The sequence below is a fragment of the Chamaea fasciata genome, unplaced genomic scaffold, assembly GCF_029207755.1.
Source record: "Chamaea fasciata isolate MVZ Bird 193981 ecotype frontalis unplaced genomic scaffold, bChaFas1.0.hap1 SCAF_1, whole genome shotgun sequence".
NCBI classification, from domain to species: domain Eukaryota; kingdom Metazoa; phylum Chordata; class Aves; order Passeriformes; family Sylviidae; genus Chamaea; species Chamaea fasciata.
Window position 1 is genome coordinate 105,876,957 of NW_027094086.1, and position 24,820 is coordinate 105,901,776.

Below are 24,820 nucleotides of genomic sequence, written 5' to 3' on the forward strand. Positions count from 1 at the left end.
GTGAAAAGATAAATTAAAGAAGTTTTTAATTATTAAACCTGGGCAGCCTCTAAGTTTGCTTACTCAGTGGTCTGATATTGGAAATGCTGACTTAGGGTTGGAAAGTGGGCAAAGACAGTAATTTGTAACTTAGTCTTACTTTGGTCTCACTCAACACAATAGCAACAACAGCATCACCTCTTCCTTCATCCTCAACTCACCTATCAAAAAGAGAACAGAAATATTGGAACAAGGATTATCCTTCATTAGATATTTAAATACTCTGAGAAGGACGTAGATTTAACTAGAGCTGCAGCCTGAAGATTTTTTTCCATTGAATTCTATGATTTTGTGTTAGTGTGTATAGAATTTTCAAGGTATACAAATGGCTACCTCTGAAGCAGACTGGATTTCTTTTTTTCTCTGCTATCTGGGTGATTGTGGGAATTTTGAAGAAGCTGTTTCTCCTTGGGTTTCAAATGATTTCTGGGATTTGTTTTGTGCTTTAAGATATTCAACCTGCCTTCTAACAGGCCCAACTTTCTCCATTTATATCAGTAACAGTGAATTTTACTCTTCCATTTTGCAACTGAAAGGCATAAAACACCATCCATTGCGTACTTAAAAAATAAGGTGGGGAGAGGTGGCATCTCTAATTCTGCATGCAGAGAAGCCTGCATAGTACATACAGTGTGAGGCTGATTATCATAAGGAGCATGAGTTAGAACCAATGATCAATTTTCTGAGAATCCCTAGTCTTTCCATTAATTTTGATTTATTGATTTTTATGAGCAGGAGCAGTGAGAAGCTCAGGCTTTGAGGAGGATCAGAAAGGCCAGTGCGTGTCGAGGGTTATTGCCTTGTTTCGTGCTGTGATTTATACAGTGAAGGTACTGGCTGCATTCTTCTGCTTGGTGTTATTTTATTTCTACTCATCATTATAGTATTTCATGACTTAAAGACAAGTGCCCTCTGTTCTGTTGTGTCTCTGATATTATTATAGGCTGGAAAGTCTGATTACTGGAAGTGCTGAGCTCTTGCAGCTTCAGTGGAATGAATAGAAGCTGCAGGTGCTCTGAAAAGCACGCCTGAGGCATTTTGCTCTTCGGAAGGGATTGAGTTGTTCCTCATAAATATAGGTCCCTGCTTTGACTAATTCCCCCTTGACTACAAATCCTTTGAAGTAAATGGAGTTTACTTGATTAGAATTAAACCTGTGCTCCAAATTTGACTCCCATCCTTTCCATGTAGATGAAGAATTGATTAGATCTTAGTAAATCTGATGTTAAAATTAAGCTCCAAATTTACAAATAAGCTCCAGAGATTTGCTTTCTAATTGGAGTACTGCATGCTGGGAAAGATCAGAAACTTTTAATTTTTTGTGGGTTCAGGTGGTTCTGAACACAATTTTTGTTCCAACAGCAGAGCTGATGGTGCAGCAGAGGTAACTAAACACACTGAAAGGAGAATTTTGTGCCTAGAAGAGGGACCAAGACCAAGTGTCTGCAGCTGGTGCAGAGAGTCAGCCTGCCTGAGTCATTCACATCCTCCTGCATGGAGTCTTAATTCTAATTTGTCCAGTTCCAGTGAGAGAAAGTGGATGTCAGACAGCGATTCAGCCTCAGGAAAATGTGATTTATCCCAGTGCTTGATAATTCCGTTGTTCTTGCACAGGAGGAAGTTTGCCTAAGTAGTGGCTGTTTGATCCTGAAGTAAGGAAAGGTGCTGCTGTTTAAGCATATGAATGACTGCTGGAAAAAATCAAAGGAGAATTCATGAAGGGGTGAAAGCTGAAGCTGAGAGATTTGGGGACTAGGTATATAAAGCAAGCTTATTCAGTTTGACTTTTTTTTTTCTTTGCCTTTTTAAGAACATAGATATGCAAACTACTGATGTAGTCCTGCAAGTCATGGCACAGTTTAAAGATTCTTTTCAGTCCTTGGCTAAAGGCCCTTCTCTACTCAGGTTGCTCAGGTGTGCCTTGAGGTCAGCACTGCTTCAGTCCTTAGTTTTTGAAAATTCATTCTTTGCTCAAGGAGAATCACAGCACACTCCTGCTTTTCCATTTCCATTTTGGGATCATCAACGCTACAGTGTTCCTTGAATTTTTTACTTCCTTAAAGCCAGTATTTGATTAAAAATAAGGAAGTTTGGGGATTTTGTTTTGGTTTTGTTTGGTTGGTTTTTATTATGTATGTCTCAGAAAAGGGATAGATTACAGAAGATCCATTGGTTTTGATTCTGGTTATTTTCAAAGAACAAATTTAATCAGTTATATTCTCATCTCTATATCTGTCAACATTTTTCTTGTTACCTCTCTACAATATGGTTGATCATCTGCCATGTCAGCAGAGCTTCACATTTCACTGTGTACATTGATCTAATCTTGTTTTGTGAGTGATGGGCCTTGGTGTTTGGTTGTCAGCAGGCAAGATGGACCATGCTGCTATAGCAATGGGGAAGGCTCTTGTTTTGATGAGGACTGTGTTTTTTCCGTTTGTCTCTCTGTCCCTGACTGAGCAACAAAACTTGGCACAAACGAAAAACATTGAGAGAATATTCAGGCAAACAGGTAGCTGCTTCCTCTTCTTGCTGTCAGTCCCCTAAAGACAAGGGTCTATATTGTGGTTTTTTGTCTTTAAGACTGTAGACCAAGGCTGGCTTTTCACAATAGTGTTTTGACATCCTTTACTCCAAGAACTGGGATTTCACTCAAACACACTACTTCCTAAATTTCAGGCTGATTGTATTTTATGTTTGTTTTTTTAAGCTCCTGCCTGTACATGTTTTATTCCACCCCCCCTTGTTTTTCTGTTTTTAGCCAGTGAGACCTGCAACGATTTCCATCCCATGTTCTTCACCCATGACAGATCGTTTGAGGAGTTCTTCTGTATCTGCATTCAGCTTTTGAACAAGACATGGAAGGAAATGAGGGCAACTTCAGAAGACTTTAACAAGGCAAGAAAAAGGGTGGGGTGGGAATAACTGTGCGGAATGGTGAAACAAGGCAATATATTCTTCCCTTGAGGCACAGGGATTTGCTAATTCCCATTCTGCTGAAAGCCTAGAGATTTATCTCTTTGGACGCTTTGCACATCGGAATGCCAGCATTTAGAAAGTGGTGGATAGAGGATGGGAGATGTGAGGAGGTTCATAGACCTTTTTCAGTCATGTGGCACTGCAGACTACGAGACTAAAATCCTGGCTTGAGGGGAAATTCTGCCTTTTTATGATAGCAATATTGTGCTGAAGTGCTGCAGCCTCCAAGGTTGTAAATAATGCAGAGAGAATACTGCAGTGATAATTCTGTGCATCCCTTTCATTTCATGTGAGCACTAAAGTGATAAAATATTCAAGAGTGGACACAATCATGGCAGAATGTTGTGCAGTTTAGGCTGCTAAAACCAAAACAAAAAACGCCCAACCCAACCAACAAACCAAAAAACCCCAACCCAAACCAACCAATGAACCAAAAAAACCCAACAACCCTAACTACACAAACAAACAAAACCTGAAAACCAGTGAAATAAAAATTCAATCAAAAAGCTCCTCAGTAAGAATTCTGGAAGCTTCAGCCAATCTCCTGACCCTCAGAAAAGCAATAAAGAACAGGTCTGTCTTAGTGGTCCGTAGGACATCCAATTTTTATCTAATTTACCATGAAGCTGAACAGTATCTCTTGCATTTTCTAAGAATGGCAAATTCATGCTTTTGTGGCCAGCTGTCACCCCTATCTTTGTTGGGATCCTCTGACTGGATCTTGAGGCTCTCCCTCGGAGATGTTGGTTGTAGAATGTTGGTTGGGAATGAAAGGTGAGACTGCTGCTCTGTCACTAGAGAATTACAAGTGTTCTGAAGTCACCAGACTCAAATGTTATGTTAGAGCCAGTAGGAACTATCATACCTGACTTCTAATTGGAACAGTCTGTTATTGAAATGGTCCCAGTGTCCATTTTCTACTTCAGAGTGAAAGTGAATTTTTAGGTCACAGTGAGGAATAACCTTTGTTGAGTTCTTTCAGGCAAGTTAGTTGGCAGCAGTACCAAGAGCACTGGCTAAAGAGAGAAAGGAAGTCCAATATGCATGCTGTTGTAGCCAGATGACCTGGAGCCTTGTTCTTACATGGAATTTTTGACATGCTTCTCCTGCCTCATGATCCAGGAACACAGAATAAGCAATAGCAAGATAATTCACTGAACAGTATAAGGTTGCTAAAATCAAGAGCTTAAAAAGCAACTTTATAAAGACTAGTTCATAATATATGGTTGTTTAAAATAACTGTATTAACAGCTGCCTATTACTTACAGACCTTCTGCCTCAGTAAGAGAAGGATTTGTCTACACAATTTCCCACAACTTGAGTTGAAATGTTATTAGCAATCCTAGGGAAATCAGATAAAGGATGGTTCCATTTCTGGCATCAACCCAGGTCACCTTACAAGGAAAACAAAGACATTTACTTTGCAGCATTAGGCATTGTTGTGGAGGTTCAGAGGAGATTAGAGAGTTTTTTCTCTGATACGACTAGTTTGCTACTTGTGTTTTCTGTTGCTGGTGGTCCTGCAACTCCACCTATCAGTTCTGTCAGGTTCAGTAACGTTGGTACTGTGTCTTACTGCATGTGTCATTGAAGACATGGGCAATTCTTAACTCAGTGGGGCAAACTTAAACATTTGCCATTGGGCTACCAGGGTTTGTGTCTGGTGGTGGCACTGTGCTGCATGATCCTGAACCCAGCATCTCTGCCCGCAGAAGTCACTCTTGATTTTGTAAATGTTTCTGTAAAGGGGAGGGAATGCTTAGCTCTTGCGTCTCTCATTTCTAACACTTCTCTAATTATGTTTTGCTTATCTAAGTCCTTTCTTAGAGTCATAAGGAGATTTTTGTGCTTTTAGCCCCTTCAAATGACATGTGGTGGTGATGTGAATTACTCAGCTGATAAACATCTGAAGGGATCTGTGAGTGAAGCAAACTGTGTTGCTGTGTAGGCTTGTGAAGCACTTGAGGGTTTGTGGGGGCTGATGCATGGTGGTACCCAAGGTTTACCCAAGGTTGGTAGGGAACAGCTGCCAGTGCAGCCTATGGCTTTACCAAACTAACACCACCATTTTTCATCCTTACCTGGCAAGAGGCTTTGGTGATCACAGCATATTAATATTCTGTCTGCATCTTCCTTGCATGCTAACGGTACCCAATTCTATGGAGTCACTTTTGAAAACTTGGCAGGCAAGGGCCACGTGGGCCTGGGGAGCATTCATCCTGTCCTTGCAGAAGTGAATGGGAAGAGAGCAGACCTCACAAGATGCAGTATTCTACTTGTGTGAAAGAAAAAAAAAAGAAAAATCTTCCATCTTCTCTTTGTGTTACTATTTTTCAGTTCCAGTAACTTGATTGTCATGGTAATGTATGAAACACAACTTTTTTATGGTCACTATCCCCCTGCCTGATGGGATCTTTTGTTTTATTCCTTTCTCCATCCCTTCCTTCCTTCCTTCCTTAAAACCTCCAAAACAAAATTGGATGCTCTCAGTATATTGATTATTAACTCTTGAGACCTGGACATTCTGCTAAAAAATCTAGACTGCTTGCTTTGATGTTTATTATAATTGAAGAAAAGGAGTTTTTTAGTTTTATTTCAAGCTTTTGATTAATCACAGTAGCTTGTATGTTGGGGGTCTGTAGGAGGTCTGTTTGCACATACAGAGAATGATTTCCTCCTCTCTTGGATTGGGGAATGACAGGCACTAAAAGAGGCGAGGTGATTGAATTTCCCCTCAGGTTTTGGTGCCTGCTCTCAAGGGTTCTTTAAACCACATATTAAGATTTCCTTTTGATGACAAAATGGCATACTGTGCCATCATGGTTCTTCATTTTATGTTGTAGAGATTCTACATAGGTTTTTTTCATTTTTAAAGTTTCAAACATAATTAAACCAGCACTTTGCTCATGGTTGGAAGAGTTTTATGGTATTTTAGTGAAACATTTATGATCTCATGCTTTACCCAGTTCTTACTCATTAAAAGAGACACATTTTGTCAACTCTTGCATGAAAAAAGTCCTTTGATGTCTGTGGTGATAGTATGACACTGTCAGACCCAAACCCTTTTTTTCAGTCTCTCTATATACTAGTAGATGTCTGAATAGAATAATTCAGACAGGCAGCTAAGCTTATATTATGCCTTTGTAACATTTTAAGACATGCATAATTCATGTTTTGCGAGTTTCCTAGAGAAATTAAGATGCAGTTGTATAGATAGACGTGCAAGTAGCAACAATTCCATTTGAAACCTTTTTGTTTTTATTTGAGCCTACAGATGATCAAAGGACACTTTACAAGTTTCCCCAAAGTCATTTGTGAGCAGAGAGCGTGGTTTATGGCTTTGAAAATATAATCTAGTCTCCAAGCTTTACATACTTCTACATGTTTTATTAAAGCAGAAGAAAGCATTGTGTATTGATTTTTGGAGTCAGTGCTGACTGTAAGAAAGCTGGCCTGAGTTATCTCACATCCAGCATCTAGAAACCTTCAGCAGCAGCCTGCCCATTTAAATAGGTGCCCATCAGTCAGATTTCCATCACGTAGGGACAACCTACACTCTGCTCAGGGTAATCAGCTGCTGCTGCCACACAGACTGAGACTTACGTAAAGTTTATTGTTTATTTTTAACGTGATGGTAGGTGAAATTCAAAGTACCCACCCAACAGTAGAATTCCTCCCATGGGGCCAAATGAAAGCATACTCCCAAAGGACAAAGTTTTGTTGATCCCCACTAGATGTACTTTAGTAAATGCACCTGGATTGCCCTAATGTGGATTTACATTGTGATTGTTATCTCTTTAATGATCATCTTGTAAAGTACACATATTGTTTCTTGGGATACAAGGAGACAGCATTGTGTAGGGGACAAGATTATCCTCTTAACTCTGGTTTACAGAGATTTCAGTCAGCTGCTTTTCATGGGTTTGAAGTTCACATGCTAATAGGAGGAGGAGTGAGCAAATGGATTATTTTAATTGCAGCCATAGCTTGTGTTTTTGAACCTGCAGAACAGAGTGAGCAATTTGCTAATTCTGTACCTAGTGTTGTACCATCTTAAAAAAAGCAGATTAAGAGTGAAAATAACTGCTTCCAGTCCCAGCGTGGAAACAAAAAGACAATTATTTTTTTACTTGGCTAGCAGAGTGTCGAAGCTGCATTATAGAGAATGGGCTGCTTTTAACAGCGTATTAGTGTAGTTGTTGGGTTTTAGATGACCAAAAATGACTCCTCATAACAAGATGCAGATTATCATTCCAGCGTGGCTGAAGTTAAATAGGAGAAGCCAAAACTGAAAAAATTGTAAGTTCTGTGATACGAGGTGGTTGAAAACAAAATCCACTGCATTCACTAAAACTACAGGTTTGAGGAATTGGAAAGTGGGGCAAGGTTGGCTAATGATGCTGCCAATGCATTTTTCTTGTTACTTAGATATTTAGTTAATTTGCCTTCTGGACACGTGCTTGAGACTGTCATGGTAGAAACATGAGCTTTTAAATATTTTATGAAAACATATTTTGTAATAAGAATATGTAATAATATTATATAATATAGAGGAACAAGAAAATATTTTGTAATAAGAAAAATATTCTCAGAAACCTCAAAAAACTGGTTTCAGCATTCAGCTAGTGTCCATTTCACAGTTGCAAAGTAGTGTGGAACTGCCCTTGTGGTATCTGGCTATTTCAGGGACCTGCCAAGATGCAGCACCGGATACCCCTGCAGCAGGGGGGGTCGGCTCAGCATAAAACACATAAAGGCACTGACAGGCCTGCACATAACAAACTGCCTTTGTGGTGATCAGAAGAGTAGACACTGTTCACAGCGGCAACAGATGCAAACAATAAATGCCCTACGTGAGTCCTGTAATTAAATAGCAAAGCAAACACGGAGGCATTTGATAGCCACAAAAGATGTTTATGGCTCATGCTCACACTTTGCGAACATTTTTCCTTGCTCACTGGCAAGATAACAGAAAAGGTAACCAAGCGTAACATAAAAATAAAAAAAATACTATTTCCTTCCTCGGTGGAGGTTTGGAAATACCATGCCATAGGTTTCTCATCTTCTCCAGTGTTGTCATGTTTTCAGCAGCTGTAGGGATGAATAATTGTGGAAGGCTGAGTTCAAAATATGACTAAGTGTTCAAAGACAGGCTATTAAGAGGCAAACTTTTGTGAGTGGTGGTTTGTGTGAAAACCTGTATGGTGGGCCAAATCCACCATAACTCAGATAATGTGAGTTACCCATGAGCAAGCAAAAGCCTATGGGGTCCTTTTGAAAGGGTTGGAACAGCAATGTGGCAGAGGAGCTGTCACCTGCTTTGCTGGGTCCACTGCAAACTGGGGAGCAGACTCTGCAGAGATCCTGCCCAAAATGAGCCCCTGGGTACAGCCTTGTTGTCCTAATGCTAGTCCTTGCTATGGCAGCTCTGTGCCTGACCTGGAAGTGACAGGGCTTTGCTTTGCTTCTGTGGGAGCAGCAGGTCCCCAGCATGCTCAAGTGATCCCCTCTAGTGGCACTAACAATATTCTGCACTCTTCTGCTCCTTGCATGCTTGGAGTCTTGATAAACCACACTTTACAGGAAGGAGGCAAAGGCACCCAGAGCTGAAGTGCCTTGGCAGTGAAGCAGCTGCAGGGTCAAAATCAGAACCAGGATGTCTGGCCACTCACTCCAGCCTCCTCCATCACCCTGCCACAGATGCAGTAGCAGCTCTAGCCCCAAAGGGTGCTTTCCTTTCTCTGCGCCTCTCTTTCCCCCCACCCAGCTGCACAGGGAGGCTTGGGGAAGGATGGTAAATGGTAGCTTCAGAAAATGAAAGAAGCATTACCTCAAACAAGAAAAAATAATTCAGACAAACTTGAAAGTAAAATCCTTTGGTCAGTCTTAACACCTGTTTGTCACCTCCTTTTCAATTCAATGAAAGAAGAAAGGAAAAGGGATGATAAATAGCTCTTCACAGATGCCCTCCAAAGCATTATTGTTTTCTTATGGGTCTGAAGCAGATGAATTTAACTTCTTTTGGGAGAAGCTTTGGTAGGTTTTTCTGTTTGCATTTTACTGTTGGGAAATGCTGGAATGATTGCACCTCTCTTTTAGCTTTATTGCACCTTCCCTTGAGAATGCTTTGTTTCTATCGGTCAGGGATACTGCAAATAAATTATTCTCACATAGAATGAATTCACTATTCCCCAGGCCAGAGCAGATTAGCACAAATTAAGTCCCACATTTTCACACCTGAGGCCAATAGCACTTTATTAACTTTTATTGAAAACAGATAATTGCTATAAATACGTTGTATCATTAATTGTGTAATGCACGAATTTATAAAAAATTTGTGGCAATTAACATTTTGCAAATCTGCTGCGTAGATTACAGAGAAAATGAGACTTTTTAATTGAAGAAATTACTCCCTTCAAAATGCAATAGGAATCTTTTAGAAAGCATAATTTGGGTGCAGAAAAATTGTCAGATCTATTCCATTAACAACCTCTTCTTTCTTGAGAATGGTCTTTTTTAAGCAGTGCAATTGAATGTGATGCAGAGAGCCTGGTAATACCTTTCCCTAGCATTTGGTCAGTGTTCCCTCTACGCTTTTTGTGGCCTGGGTATTCCAAATGTATGCCTTCATCAGCTGCTCATTTAGGAATGTCTCTGTTTAGTCTTCTCCATCTCTCTGCATTTATCTCCACCTGTCAGATCTCCAAATGTGTCCCATAGCACTCATCTGCTGCTCCTGGCTGCAGGAACCTGAGAAGGGCTGTTTAAGATGCTGAAGAGGCATCTTTCCATTTACTGAGGCATCAGTCTGTAAAAATCAGATTTAAGTATTCATATCCCAAAAATCAGGCCTGTCAAGCTCGAAAGAACAGCATCACATTTTTAAATCTAGATGGTTGCTTCCTTTTGAAAAATTTTCAGTCTGCGCTAGCATTGTCAAGAATGCAAATATATTTTAAAAAATTAATTTGTGAAAATTAAGTACTTAGGCTGCTTAATGAAGGAGTCTGACTTGCCCTTTTTCTGCACTTTGTAGCTCATGAACTATTTTTCTAGTTCAAAGACTTTCTTCAGTTAACATAGTATCTTTACTATTTTCTGTCTTTGCCACGAGGCTTTGGAAGTCTTTAATAGTAGGGTCATACCTAGTTACAGATGAATAATCTTTCTCTAGTGATCACATGTGCAGTGATTTCATGGAGGGCATAGCCTTAAAAGGAAAAACATTTTCAAGCTTGATTTCTGCTCATTTATATGCTAGGACGGGTGCACCAACAAAGAGATGGACTCTTCAAGCCAAAAATCAAGGAAAGGAAAGGATGTCTCAATAAAACATCTGTTATTTAAAACAAGAAAAGAGTATTTTAGTGCAATCCATTCCTTGGCCAGCAGCTTGTCTTGTCCTTTCCCTAGTGATGAAAGACTGTTGGTTTCAGCAGTGGAATCTCTTATTTGTGGAAGACCCAGTCATCCTTGGCACAGGGGATTTTATCCCCCAGATTTCTAGTGAAGTCTGCGTGTTACTGTAGAAGACATACGGGTCTGTGTAACACCCTAGAGATGATAATTTTTAAAGCTGCTGGTACTTCATACTTTCAAAGCACTCTTCGTTTTCATCTCAGTGGGTGCTGATCAAACCAATAAACTTTCTCAGCCTTCAAAAAGATGATTGAGTGGGAAACCCGATGACCAGAGGAGAAACACTGAATGTAGGTTATCTGTGCTAACCGCTCTTTTTCTACTCCACAGAAACCTTTTGCACTGGAAAAAAATGCCTCAGTTGCATGTAGAGTGTGTTACTCATGAAGGGAAACGATATAACCTAACTGGAACTGTCACCAAAACAGCATATTTTGTGATATTGCCCCTGTCATTCCTGTCTAAAAGTGTGGATAATAATCAGATCCCAGGAACCACTCCTGTCTCTGTATTTTTATTTATTCTTTCTAGGATATGTTTTTGTAGTACAGTTAAATCAGAGGTGCATGGCATATGGCTTTTTGCTGCATGAATTGCTGCTGATGTGAATGTCAGTGGGCATATAATACCAGATTTTCACTTTGTGAATCACAATGCATGGAATTCAGCCTGAGAGCTCCCCAGACTATAGACCTTATTATAGGCAAATAAAAAAGGGAAGGAAGCGGGGAGAGGTGATGTCTCAGATATTTTGTTTCAGTTGAAATGAGGTTATCGTGATGAATGATGCAGCTGACAATGAGATTTTTATAGCCTCTCTTGGAGCAGCAGAAGAGCTTGTATTATTGTTGGTTTGCTTTAAGTAACTGTAATCTAAATAGCACCATGGTTGAAAAGAGCAGCAGAAATCTTTCATATGTGTCTGGTAAGCAAAGCCAGGATGCTTATTTGTTTTTGTCTCATCTGTCCTCATACAAATGTCCTTCATTGTTTGCAGCTTACATCTCGCGTATTGTCTTGATTGAATATGTCAGTCACCATTAAAGACGCGTTTGCCAGTCAGTGGCTGCTGCTGCCTGTCTCTATTTTTAGCACATGAGGTAACTGGCCAGCATCTGACAAGCTGATCCTGTTACCCGATGCACCAGTGTAAATTAAGGTTGGCTGTGATAGAGGCAGATGGGAGGGAGGGCTGCTGGAAGGCAGTGGGAGAGGAGAAGAGAGGATGGTGTGTGGGGACAGATGGGCTCTCCTCTCCTTTCCTTTACCCACATCATCTATCTCAATCCCTGTCTCCGCCGTGCTCACTGGGCCAACACAGGTACTTGCCTCTGTGCTGGCTCTCTGTAGGTTACCTTTATTTGGTGGTCACAGGTTAAACTGGGCCTTTGTGTGCTAATGTGAACTGTCCTCAAGTTCCCAAACACTGGATGAGAGGGAGAAGGGAGGAGGTGAGTGGTTTAGCACATACTTTCTGCAGGAAGTGTTAGGTTTTGCCCCACAAAGTATTTGGCCTTGAGACCACAGCAGAGGCAGTTGTTATTTGGAATGGTAGTGGAGCTCAGACGTGTGAACTTGGGTTCTTCCACTTTTCCACTGAGAGCTAAATAGCTTCCTGGGGGATGGAAGGTGTTGTGTGTGCCTCTGAAAGTGGTAAGGTTCTTTTTTCTTTTCCCTTCCCCCTTTTTACTGTGGGTTTGAATAGTATTCCAAAAATCTTGTGGATTTATTGATGACTAAAATGTAATTCTTTGGGAGGTTCCATCCCAGTTCCTCAAGTTACCTTTGCATGTTGGTCATGGTAAGCAGAGAAGCAAGGCCCCCAGTAGTACATATGAAAGCTGAGGAATAATATCACCTTAAAAGCTGAGCACAGGAATGGAGACAGATTTGATACCATGGAAGTATACTAACCCAAACAACAGGGAGAGGTGGAGGAACAAATATCAGAATCCTTGAAAAAGACATTTGTGTGGATGATTAAAGATCTTGCTGTGTCAGCTGAAGATATTTGTGCCACGGCCACGCAACTGAAATGCTCAAGAACCAATCCTTGTATCAAGAATGTCAAATCTGCTTCTGAAAGACTTATGTGAAAGTATCTGGAGAAACAGCTTCCACACAGGCTTTGAATTTTGTGGTAATATTTTTCTCTGAAGACTTGTCTTCAGATTTCAAGCATCAGTTTTCTGTCTTGGGGAAACTGACTGATCTTTCTTGTGTTGCTGATAAGAGAACCCCAGGAGCAAGAGCTTAAAAATTGCAGGTCTGTCCATTTTGCTTGAATAGTACATGCTGCCTAAAACTTTTTGTTGTATTTAACCAAGAGCCTAAAGGAAACCACAGATCTCATCACATCATTGTTACGTTGTCAGCCTCTTCTAAAGCAATTGACCAGCCCTTCATAGTGAAAATAACATCTCCAAAGTCACCAAGTGGAAAAATGAAACATCCTTGTTTTTTGTAAAATCAGATGTGTGAGATAAAGAATGTAATCTCATAGCTGTCAAGATTTTAGGATTCCTTCCAAGAACTCATTTTTATGTAAGGTAGGATTCTGGAAATTGCTAAAGGACTGTCTCCGTCCCTAGGGATCTAGAAGTTATTAAAGGGCTGCTTTCTTCCAGTGATTTTGTTTTTTTAATCTGATTGTCATATAACTGGTACTTCTTCATTTTATGGCCTAGATGTGATTTTTTTTATTATTTTTTTTAAAAAGCTAGTGACTGGATGTAGCAATCTTACTGAATTTTTATCTGTTTTAAATTAAGTTTCCTTTAGCTTCTGTCCGTGTTCAGTACTCCAATCTCCAAGAGGATTTATTCCCCTAGACTTTCTTTCTGCCTGTCCTCTTCCCTTGGAACAATGGCATGGCTCATAGTACTTCCACCTGCCCTAAGGAGGGTGTTAATGACTTTTCTCACTTTCTATCTGAAGACACCTGCTGACTACTTTGGGCAGCCACATCTGTCAAGACATCAGAAAAGACCCTTTCACAGGTCATAGAATATTGGAAGTCAGTTTTTGGAGCCAGGATGGGTGTTACTGGCAGCTATGTATTTTCAGCAGTGGTAGAAATCTGAAGGTCACTGTTAAAATTGTGAAGTCAAAATTTCATGCACACATGTGTTTCTTATTCCTAGAAATTGATCCATGTGGACAAAAAAGTCTTACCTTGGAAGTAATGGTATAAATACAACATTTTAATATTGATGGCAGAAAACAAGATATTCCTTTGTCTGGCCTAATTCTGCACACAGTGGACTTCAAAGTTTAATTTACTTAGAGAAAAGAACTGTCTCCACCAATCTGGGAGATGAACTTCAGGTGAAAGGCACTGCAAGTGCGCAGCTTGAAAATAGATTCATTTATATACACAGCCTAAATGTCCCTTTGCTGTGTAAAATCTTTAAAGTACCAGGAAAAATCTTTAAACTGGTGGCTCTACTTGAGAAGAAAAGAAAGAAAATATCTCCATAAAACTTACTTACCTTTGCATGGGTTAAGGGTGTTTTATTGCCTTGTTGATTTTAAGCTCCAGAGAACAGGATGTTTCATAGCTGCTCAATTTGCCTTAGTTATTATAATTTGAAAGAGTTTGATGATTCTAATTTCCTTCTCTATGCTTCTTGATTTTAGTACTGGAGTAACACTTCAGTATCTTGTATTGATTTTTGTGATGGTCAGGGTTTTGATATTAATTTCTGCAGAAATTTTCTTTGATACTAAAAGCTGAGGATGGGTGAGTGGCAAAGCAAATTGAGGACTCAGAAAGGCTAATTTCATGTTTTACAAGTATCATTGTAGGTGCTTGCTTGTAGGACAGCCTCCGGGCTGATGAGTACCATGAATCACCAGTGCACCCTTGTGTGGTGTGGACTAACTGCTCACTGGGTTGCATTAGCTAAAGCTCAGCTAGCATGGCAGAGGAAAAGATTATTTCCCCCACCTTGGCCTTTATGAGGCAAGCAGCTGGGAGACTGTGTCCAGTTTTGTGCCCCAGAAATGGGGAGAAAACAATGAAATGGAGCTAGTCCAGCAAAAAGCTACCAAGATGGTTAAGAAGGATGGAGCATGTGGTTTTCAAAGGGAATATGAAGGAACCAGATTTGTTCATCCTGGAAAAGGCTGGATCCAGGGAGGATCCAGTTGTACCTTCTGCCATTGTTTGAACAAGAAAGATGAGGAGAGGATGCACGCCCTTCTCAGAACTACGCAGGGAAAGAAGAAAATGAAGGAAATTAAGGAAACTGTTAGGATGTAAGGATAAAATACTCCCAAACTACTGATACTGGTGCAGCTCTTGAACCAGTTGCATAGAGAGATTATGAAATCTTTATCCTTGTAGAAAAACAAAACTTGCCCAGAGTTGCCCTGAGGATCCTGAGTTAAGTATGAAATTAGCTCTGCTGTGTCTGCAGAATTTGATGCCTACAACTGTCTAGCAACCTGAATTATTTTGTAGTTTTATGGGTTAAAACTACTTTCTCATGCAGTAGGATATCTTTTCCAAACAGGAAGAAATAGTAATTCATATCATTAATCATTGTTGAAACAAACTCAGATTGAGTGTCAGCCAAACTCATAAATTTTTGCTAATGTTAAATAAAGCATAAAAGATCCTTGTGATGGATTCTGTAGCCACTTTAAGAAGTCAGGCTTTCCCCATTAACTGTGGTGATCCCTTTAAAGCCGTTTTAACTTGCCTTATCTCTGACAGATGAACTGTTACTATTCAGGGGCATTCAAGTCCCTTTAGAAATGTGAAGGGGAAAGCATTTATTCCAAATTTTCTTGCAAAAGTATGTTTTGCTGAATGTTTTCCACTGGCTGTACTACAGCATAGCTGACATGGTAACTTCTTTAACCTCAGTAACTCATCAGCTCATTTGAACTCTTAATACTTAAAGCAGGCCATGTGTGTAGAAGTTGCAGAGCCATGTTTGGCTACTAGTGGATTGGCTTTGGGGATGCCTGTTGTGGCTGGCTGTTGGGGTTTTGGGTTTTTTATGAGTGCTTGTCTTGTACAAATACCTTTGCTTTTGCTAAAGCTCCGTTGCTTACAGGTTCTAGCTTCAGGTGCAAGCTGTGATTTCACCATCCCAGGAAGTTTCAGGTATTTCTTTTAAGCACAGGTTTATGACCAAAGGAGAATACCATTTAAATTGACAGAATATACAAAGAGTGAAAAGCGAGAACAGAAAGGTGATGTTATGTAATTTTTAATAGGATAACAAGAATGCATAAATGATACCTTCTACATGTTGCCTGAAAAGTTAGTGGTAGAGATGGGAACTTAGCCCACACCTCATTTGTCAGTGCTTTGATGACAGGATAACTAGATCTTGGGGGTTTTTTATCTCATATCCTGATACACAATTCTGTTAGCAAGGAGAGGGTTTTTTTTCCTCTGTGGTGAAAGCATATTCTACATTTAAGCAAAATATTTACCCTTTGTTTACATCATTTAAAGGGTAAAGTAATGAAGTGGTTAGATGCAGTGTTTGCTGTACTTTTGGTGTAAATGGCTGAAATGAAAATGTTTGGCAATTTGAGACAGTAATGGGAAGCATGAGGATAAACTGAAGAGATGGCATTCACACTGTCTTTTTGTGCACAATCTCTCATGCACAGATAGAAGCAGTAAAAATTTGAGAGCAATTACAAGAGAACCAAAGCTGCCAGAAATTTTTTTTCCCCTCTCTCTTGAAATGACCAGAGAGACCGCAGTCATAAATGACAATTTAATAATCAACCAGTATTTACCAGTATGTGCATACGTGAGCACAGCACTGGCAATGCTCACCAAGGCAAACTGGGGCACACTGTGCCCACAGCTAGCCCAGCATTGCAGCTGGCTCTGCGGGGGTGGGCTTCTATGGCTGCCACAGGTGTTAGAGATGCTTTGTATTGGGCAGAAAGTAAGACAGGACCTTGAATACAGAAACCTGTATGTTCGTGCTGCCTGGCTCCAGCACAAAGCAACAGTGCAATTATTGCCAAGGACACATTATGCCTTGGCCTTTCTGGAAAAAAGTTCCCCGCTGTCCAGATGTGAAAATTGGTTTCTGGCTAACACAGAAATGTTGAGTACCACTTGACAGGACAACAGCTCAGGTGTGGTAGGCAGCTAGACCCCACTGCATGCTGTGGTTTGGGTAGAAAGGTTGTCTATAGTTCCAGTATTAAAAAAAAGTTATAAAAAAGCTTCCAAAAGCTTCACATCCTACAAAGCAAAGCTACTCTGATTAAACTGATAATTTTAAAATAAAACGGCTGCAGAGAAACCAAGAAAACCAGCAAATCCCTTCTCTCTGTTTTTCCAGATAGTACAAAGAGTTTTTTTAAAAAAAAAAATAAAAAGAAGGAAAAAAAAACGGGGATGTTAAAAATCTATTTATAAATCAAAAGAAGAAAAGCAGGCAAAAAATTGTACAAGCAGCATTAAGCTGCAAAAATTTTCCTTGGACACTTTGCAATACCTTTTCAAAGCAGCATATGGAGTTTATTCTGGTGACTCTAATTTTAACATGAATGGGAGTCACGTGGAATACTCCTGGCATACGGCTTTGAAAATATATCCCTGCATGATTAAGAAAGACTGAAATCTTTTTAAACATCTATTTTTATTTTTTTAAAACCAATTCTGAAATGTTTTTAAAGGAAAGCATTAATGGAATGAAAATGCTCCAACCCTGAAAAAAGCAGTAATGTAACAGGTAGAAATACTACTGGCTTAGCACTGTAGATATGTTTGTGTTTCAGAGGCTGGTAGTGAAGAGTGAGAAAAACTTGGAGTTTGTACCCACTGTTGCAACTGCCTCTGCATTGCTTGACCTTTACAAATTTGTCTCTTCACTTGGAAGATGAAGAAATCATTCCACCTACCATGTGCAAAGAGCAGAGGGTTCAGTGAAGAGAGTGCAAGGTGGGACTTGTCTCTGTGATGGCAATTGCTATGCGGCAATATTGACAGCATCTTTAGCTCATGGATGATCGAGTCTGAAGAAATACATACTCTGAAGATCAATTAGAGAGAGGCTCATTAGCAGGAAGGAAGTTCTGAGCAGATGCAACAGCCCTGACAAAGTGAGCCAGAACACTGATAGAGCTGGGCCTGGTGTGTGGGCTGAATGTGAAGCAGGGTTGCTGCAGGGAGGTTCAGAGAGTCCTTTCTGACAGCCGGTCCTTCCTACCCGTCTTCAGAGAAAGCAGTCTTAACAGCTTCTTGAAATAGTTTGAAAAGGATAAGACAGAAAGTGTCCATAACACCATATTGATGAATACAGACATGAGCATAGTGAGGAGTTTGGACTGGTATCCTGTCCATAGGTGTATTTCTGGTGTCCTTCCAAACATGCTGAAAAAGGGAGAAAAGTTACTTTTCCTTTTCTAATACTTTTTTTACTTTCTCTTTTTTTTTACACTGAGAATGCAAGGTATATTTATATAACTTTAGTTTTTTGTGGGCTGCTGCTTCAGTGCTTGAGGATCTCCTCTGATTGTTTGCAATTACCTTATTGCCTCTCTTACTCATGTTTATCTAGCTTGACATCAGAGACACTCATGCAAAAAAAGAAATTATCTCTTTTTTATTCTTTTCATGAAATTTTCATCAGTGACGTCACCATGCTGAGCTCACCTGTCCTTTTTATCTATTGACTTTGAGTGGAATTTCTCCGGTCATTCCAACAGGGCTGCCACTTTCCAGACTTAAATGTGAGATGAAACAGGCAGCATAAAAAAAGAGTATTTATGCAAGCCTTATTTAAGCAAGAGACTTCATTTAAGCAAGCCTATTTATATAGCAAGGTTATTTATACTACATTTGGCTGTGAATGGGCGTGTGTGGGCACGCTTCTGTTGTGCATGGGACACGTGTTTGGGGTATGTATATTTGGCTGCACATTTCCATGTACACAGATTGAAAAAGTGGCTGTTAGTGTCTCTGAGGAGGGGATGTTTGCACTGCCCAGCTCAGGGAGACATTGAAATCCTCAGGAACAGATGCCTGCTGCCAGAGGCTGACACAGAATAGAAGCATCAGTAGCTCATTTTGTGTGCTCCGAATTACCTTATGAGAGTGCAGATGGAGGATATTGTCCTTTCTTGCTGAAGCTAAGTGCACACTTGCAATAGCTCCATGATAAACAGCCCTAACTGTTCATTCAGCTTATGTGAGTATTCATTTGACTTTCATTCCTGCATGAGGTGGAAACAGACAGAACATGTTCTTCTCAGAAAAATATGTTGTGTGCTTGCTGGACCTGGAAACTGGACTTGTGTTTCCTGTTCTTCTCGTTAGCTGTAGTCTTGGCAATCCCTTTCTGCACCACCGGAGCCTTCCAACACTTATCCTTCCATGCAAGCCTGGGATGCAAAATTAATGCTAAGGGGATGTGAAAAACATGAATTTGCCTTCATCAACAGCTGTTAAAATAATAGTCTGGAGGTCCTTCAAGCAGCAGCTGGGAAGGTGATCCAAGGCAAAGATTACTCTGTAATTGAGTTTTTTTCAGTATACTCTTTCTAAACATCATCAACTAGCATTGTCTGTCCAGCTTAAAAGGTGCACAGCAATTCAGTTCCCTCTTAAGGCTGCTGGGAGTTTGATTGTTACTCTTAAATAACATACAGCAGAAATTTTTAAACTTAAAACACACACGTAGAAAACTCCTCTCAATAAAAATCCCATTTCTTTTTCCAGAATGCCTAGGCAAGTAAATACTGGGTTTTTAGAAATCCAGAGATGTTTGCTTACATCATCCATTGTGATACTCTTAAGGGTCTGTTGGATAAAACCCAAAGCCCCTGCTTCAGGTCTCACACTATTAATCTCTTCTCCATTAGCAAGGGAGAGCATGAGTTTTGTGTGAACAGACTTAATCTTCCTGTGCAGCAGATGTGCTGACACATGGGTTTCTCTAGTCAATGGGGTAAATAATCTTCTGTTTAAGTAGTTCCTAAGTACCTTTTTATGTAATTAACATATTAAAAAAAAGCATGCATCATTATTTAAACCGTGAACCATGACAACATCAGACTGAGTTCAGATGACTGAGACAGATGACTTTTTCCTTTATTTTGTCCATCCCATTGCTTTTTGGTTTTGTTAAAATCAGAAAAGCTAAAGAAATCATTTTGATGCCATTTCATATGATCGAGTAGAGATTTAACTACCATCTCCCAGAAGAAGAAAACCACAGTGCACTAATTAATAAGATGGAGGAGGAGCATGCATGCCTGTAAGAATGGCAAGACCAAGTACCTACAGGGCATAATTTGTTTCAACACTGTTAGAACGATGTACATTCCACAGTGCCCATCCTACAGAGAACCAAGCTTTAAATGGAAGTCTTGGACTGTTTGTATTGAAGATAAACCTGGCTGCTGTTGCTAGTTTGGCAGGCTGTGCAAAGCACAAGCTGGAGAAACAGCTAAAGATGTAAAATACTGCAGTGTTGTAAAATTGTTCTGTCCTGGCCATGAGTACTCCAGACAGAGTGACTGAATGAGAGAACTGAGATTCATTACAATGACATGACTGAAAATGCTCTCAGTACTTTCCAAAGGGTTTTGATACAAAATTGTGATACACATTTGAACAATGTGGGCAAAGGAGGGAGCAGGGAAAATCCTAACCCCAACAGTGGATGAAGACTATGTGATAGATTTGGCAGATAGTGCTCATATGGTCTGAATGTACTGAAAATTTTAAATCTCACAAGGTGATTTCTGAGCCTCTTGCAGTTGTGTATTTAAGAGTGCTATGTGAGGAATCCTGAAGCCAATGATGTTCTGCTGTCTACTTTCTGGATTTATTATAATTGATTTGAAATTCTTCAGTGCCCTCTCATGCTATACGACTGCAATGTATGTTTAAAATGGCAAGACTTAAAGGTTGCAGACAGCTGCAGGGGCTTGTGTATTTTAAGGGCTTTTTTAATATGATAGCTATCCAAAGACAAACTATGATTGTATATGACACTGCCGCCAAACCTAAACATCACTTGAGGTTGTTTGTCTGCTGTACCCACTGCCAAGGTTAGAAATCATTTTCTTTTTTTTTCTTTATGCATGTATCAAAAACTATGCAACTCCAAATTTGTTCACTGTGACAGAATAGTCTTCCTCTAAACAACCCAGTTTGTATTCCTCCCCTTTTTAGACTAGGTTTCTTATGTGCAGTTGTGGTGCCTTTCTTCTTTTTGTTTAGTTATTTTTTTGGGTTTTTCTTTGGTTCTATATCAAAGACAAGGCATTTTAGATCTTCTTGGAGTTAACATTGGGGGTGCAAATGGAGCCTACAGTCACGTTGTCTAGACTAGGAAGTCTCCTTTCACTGCTCAGACTACGTGTAATCATTTAGCAATAAGAAAACTGAGAAATATTCATGTCAGTTCCTGTAGCCAATTTCAGGATTTTTTGTAGGCTGTCTTTGGCTTAGCTGAAGAGCTTCAGTTGTCAGGGAAGATGAAGAAGAATTGCAAATTCAACACCCCTAGACAGTCATCTGTTGTGTATGTCCAGGGCTGTTGTACGAAATTCTGTAAAGCTGTGATCTCATTTGTAAAAGACAAGTGGATACTTTCTTAAATGCACATCTTTGTATCTTGAAGCCTTTTAACGTGTGTATGCATCCTCAGAGTGCGAGCAACCTACCCGGTGGTGCAGGAAGAGATTTCAGTGTTTCCTGTGGTCAAAGCACAGGGGAAGGTAGTGTACAGTGAACACACTCATTGATGCTTGGATGGTGGAAATGCTTTGCAGAATGAAAGGTTCTGTGGTTCTGTAATTCATATAGACCTTTTGGGTACTATAGCGGCAGATCACCCCTGAAGGTCATGTCTAATCTGATCTGCAAAGCTGTGTTACTGACTGTTTTCAGCAGCTTATATATCACTTGTGTGTTCCTAGTCAGATAAGCTTTGTGGTTTGTAGTCAAGCTGTCTTAAATGGCAGAAAAGATAGATGTCTCATTGTGCTCTGGCCCAGCATTTTCATTTTAATTTGTGTTTATGTCTTACTATGGGAAAACTTCTTTCTGATGCAGTACCAGTAGAAAAAAAACCCCATCCAAACCCTCAAAGCTGCTCATTTGAAATAAAGTGTAAGGATCTCCTGATAAAAGAATTATGAGGTTTTCTGATACTAAGATTTGGGAAAAACCAAACTAAGTGTGAAATATGGCCTTGGAAGTCTCTGAAATACTTGTTTGTATTATCTACAGATAGGTCCTAATTGACAATTCAAGAATACAGATATGAAAGGGAAATGTGTAGATCCTCCTGGAACTAATCAATAGGACTAGCTGTTCCTGGTGCAAATCAGCTGCTTCCACAAATGGACTTTTGAAAGGGCTTGAAAGTTTACACAGAATTAACAGGTAATTTTTGGCACTGGAAGAGGAGTCACTGGGAGCCAACCACCAAGTCTATGACTGGGGAACTCTTAGCAGGTTAACCATCTCCCCCTTTAGGTATTTAGGCTAAAAAAAGAAAAACCCACCACTTAGAAGGATGAGTAAGCATTATATCATCACTGATTGTTCCTCAGCTCCCACACACAAACAGGTCTTAGTCCATGACAGCATACTGGCAGGAGCTGCTGTCGGATTGACAAGTAGCAGCTTTGGTGTGAAGCCTTCCTGGAAATCTTTTATCCTTTTAGTTGAACAGCATCATTTTATCCTGCTATCTTAGAAGATTTTTTCACAAATCTTGTTTATTATGCTGCTTCGAAATGCCTGGATTTTTCTAGCCTTGATTTTTTGATCTCCCTTAAAAGCTTTCTTAGGTATCTGTGTCCTATCCTGCTTTAGATTGCAATGAAATTCTTAGTGTGTTTATTCTCACAACACAATCTTGTGAGGAAAAGAAATGCAATTTGCAGGGGAGATTACTAAGAAAAGAAAGTGACAAAGGTGAGATTTCATAACCTTAAATCTAGTGGCTTGCTGTCATCAGAAGCAGAGATCTCTGTCACTTCTGCTCTTTTCCTATGAAAGAAAAGACCTTAAAAATGGGTCTTCTGAGTTCTTGACTGGTTGCCCTAGTCTGGGACACAATCTTCTCCCTGTCAGCATGTGAAATGCAGATGGGAGTTTTGGAAACTGGGCCAAGGGAAAATTTCTCCAGATACATCAAAGTTGCACTACTGATCATTATTTTTGATTGCAGTGAGGCTTTGTTTAACTAAGCCAAATGAAGAGTTTTGAACTCCGTGCATCACATAACAGAAAGAAACAATGTATTTCATTAGGAACCTCTTCAATTTAATATTTGCTTAAAAAACATTAATTGCAGAGACCTCCTAAGAATGTGCCATTTGTTTTTTGTCATCCAGTAGAATTTAAACTTGTTCGTTTGCATGACTGTTTCAAGCTCTACATATTTTATATGTAATGCTTCCAGTCCATGACATGGCAATAACAGCTAGCAAAAATAACCTTGAACCTGCTGAAGTGTTTCACCATTCACAGACAAATGGCAGAGCATGCTCCACACTCCCAGACCACCCCTTCCCCTGTGTGATTTAGTGGAAGGAGGGATGGGAGAGGGATGGAACTGGACAGATTGCTTTTTTCCATTGCAAGTTTTGTCAGCAAATTTAGGCTTTTTAATTAGCCCTCATTCACTTAAAATGTACACTCAATATCCTTCCACAGGTTAATATTTCAGAAGTGAAAGAATAACCACAAAAGCTGGCAAGCTTAGGGAAATCCTTACGGTGATGGTGCTGCTCCAAAGGCAAATGAAAAGCCGGAAGTACAGCACTGCCAGAGGTGAACCCTTATGGCATCCTCAGCCACTACAAATACGGGTCTCTCAGAAGCTCATTTCTATGTCAAGAATTGTAACTGCATCACAGATGCCCTGAAAAGGCAAATCTCTGGAGAAGCTTTCTCTTATGACCTTGCTCTTGAGGCTTGGAAGACCTTCCTGGACCCTGGATTACCAGACTGAGGTAGAAGAAATTTTACAGCCTTTATTGTACAAGGAGATGAATCTACCTGCAAGGCCCTGTCATGGTGCATTTTAAAATGCTTCTATTTACCATGGCAAATGGAGTGGAATGCTGTTATTAGCGCAATATAGAAATATTGAGGGTTTTTAAGATGGGCTTTCATTTTTTTATTCTTCTTCTTTTGGTCAAGCAAATGCAAGTAAGAGGTTCTGAAAAAGGAATGTATCCTCATTTTTTTTCCATCTGAAATTCTTTCTTAATACCATAATAGTAGTATGTCAGTGTCTCATGGTTTGTCTGAGGTTGTCTTTTTAATATAGATGCATGTGCTTTACTTTTCTCCTCATTTTGCAGTTTCAGTAACAGAAACATGGAAAGGATGAAAGTTTTTTTTTTCAGTTGTCCCAGAGAAAGTCTGAGGAGCAGCCAGAAAATTCCCCTAACTGCAAAACTGTTCCTTTGCTTACTGCATTATTGTCTCAGGAATCTTTTCTCGCTCTCCAATGTTGCTTCCTTTCTTCTAATGATCTCTCCTTCCTTATGTTGTCAGAGGTCAGGACAGAGTTTTTGTCAATGACTAGCAGCCCTTTGGGCATAAAGATGTGGTATGGATTCTTAGTGGTGTGTTTCATCAGGCCCTGAACAGGACAGGAAATACCCACTGTAGAATTAGTTGCATGAAGATTCAGGTCACTGAATTTGGAGGTTTCCTAACAGCCGTCTCAGATTTTCACCTTGTTTTGGAGAGATACAATATATGGTACTGGAAAGCAAAACACAGTATTTTGACAGTAGTCTTGTCTTCTGCTGATCAGTTACTTAAACTTGAAATGTGAGTATGGTGTATTACTTGTTGGAGCAAGTCCAAAAGAGGAAAGATGATCAGGGGGCTGGAGCTCTCCCATGAAAACCATCTTGTAGTTGTTCAGCCTGGAGAAGGAATTGCTTCAGGGAGACCTTAGAGCACTTTCCTTAGCTGGGGAGGGACTTTGTACAAGGGCATGTAGTGTAAGGACAAGGTGTAATGGCCTTTTGGTGAAAGGGGGTTGGTTTAGAATAGATATTAGGGAGACATTCTTTACTGTGAGGGTAATGAGGCACTGGGACAGATTGCCAGAGAAGCAGTGGAGGCCCCATCCCTGGCAGTGCTCAAGGCCAGGTTGGATGGAGCTTCAAGCAACCAGCACTCATAAAAGCTATCCCTGCCTATTGCAGGAGGTTTGGAACGAGGTGATCGATCTTTAAGTCTTTTATGATTGTGTGATTTGGGAACACAGAGAGTGCACCTCCTTAGCATACGCATGCATGCATACAAGTGAATACTCCTGGGGTATGTGCACACACATATGTGTGTCGTGGTGTGTTTGCACAGAGAGAAAGTCAACATGTACACAGCTCTGTCTGAGTGTACTTTCCC

The 24,820-nt window shown here is 40.1% G+C and overlaps 1 protein-coding gene across 7 annotated transcripts in view; it reads left to right on the plus strand.

The window, feature by feature from the left end:
• ELMO1 (engulfment and cell motility 1) overlaps positions 1–24,820 on the plus strand; it is a 304,867-nt gene that overhangs the window by 198,199 nt on the left and 81,848 nt on the right. For all 7 annotated transcript variants that reach the window (XM_066192198.1, XM_066192190.1, XM_066192232.1 and 4 more), the window contains one exon: positions 2,801–2,937. In XM_066192198.1, coding sequence (XP_066048295.1) covers positions 2,801–2,937 — 137 coding nt within the window. The remainder of the gene's footprint in view (positions 1–2,800; positions 2,938–24,820) is intronic.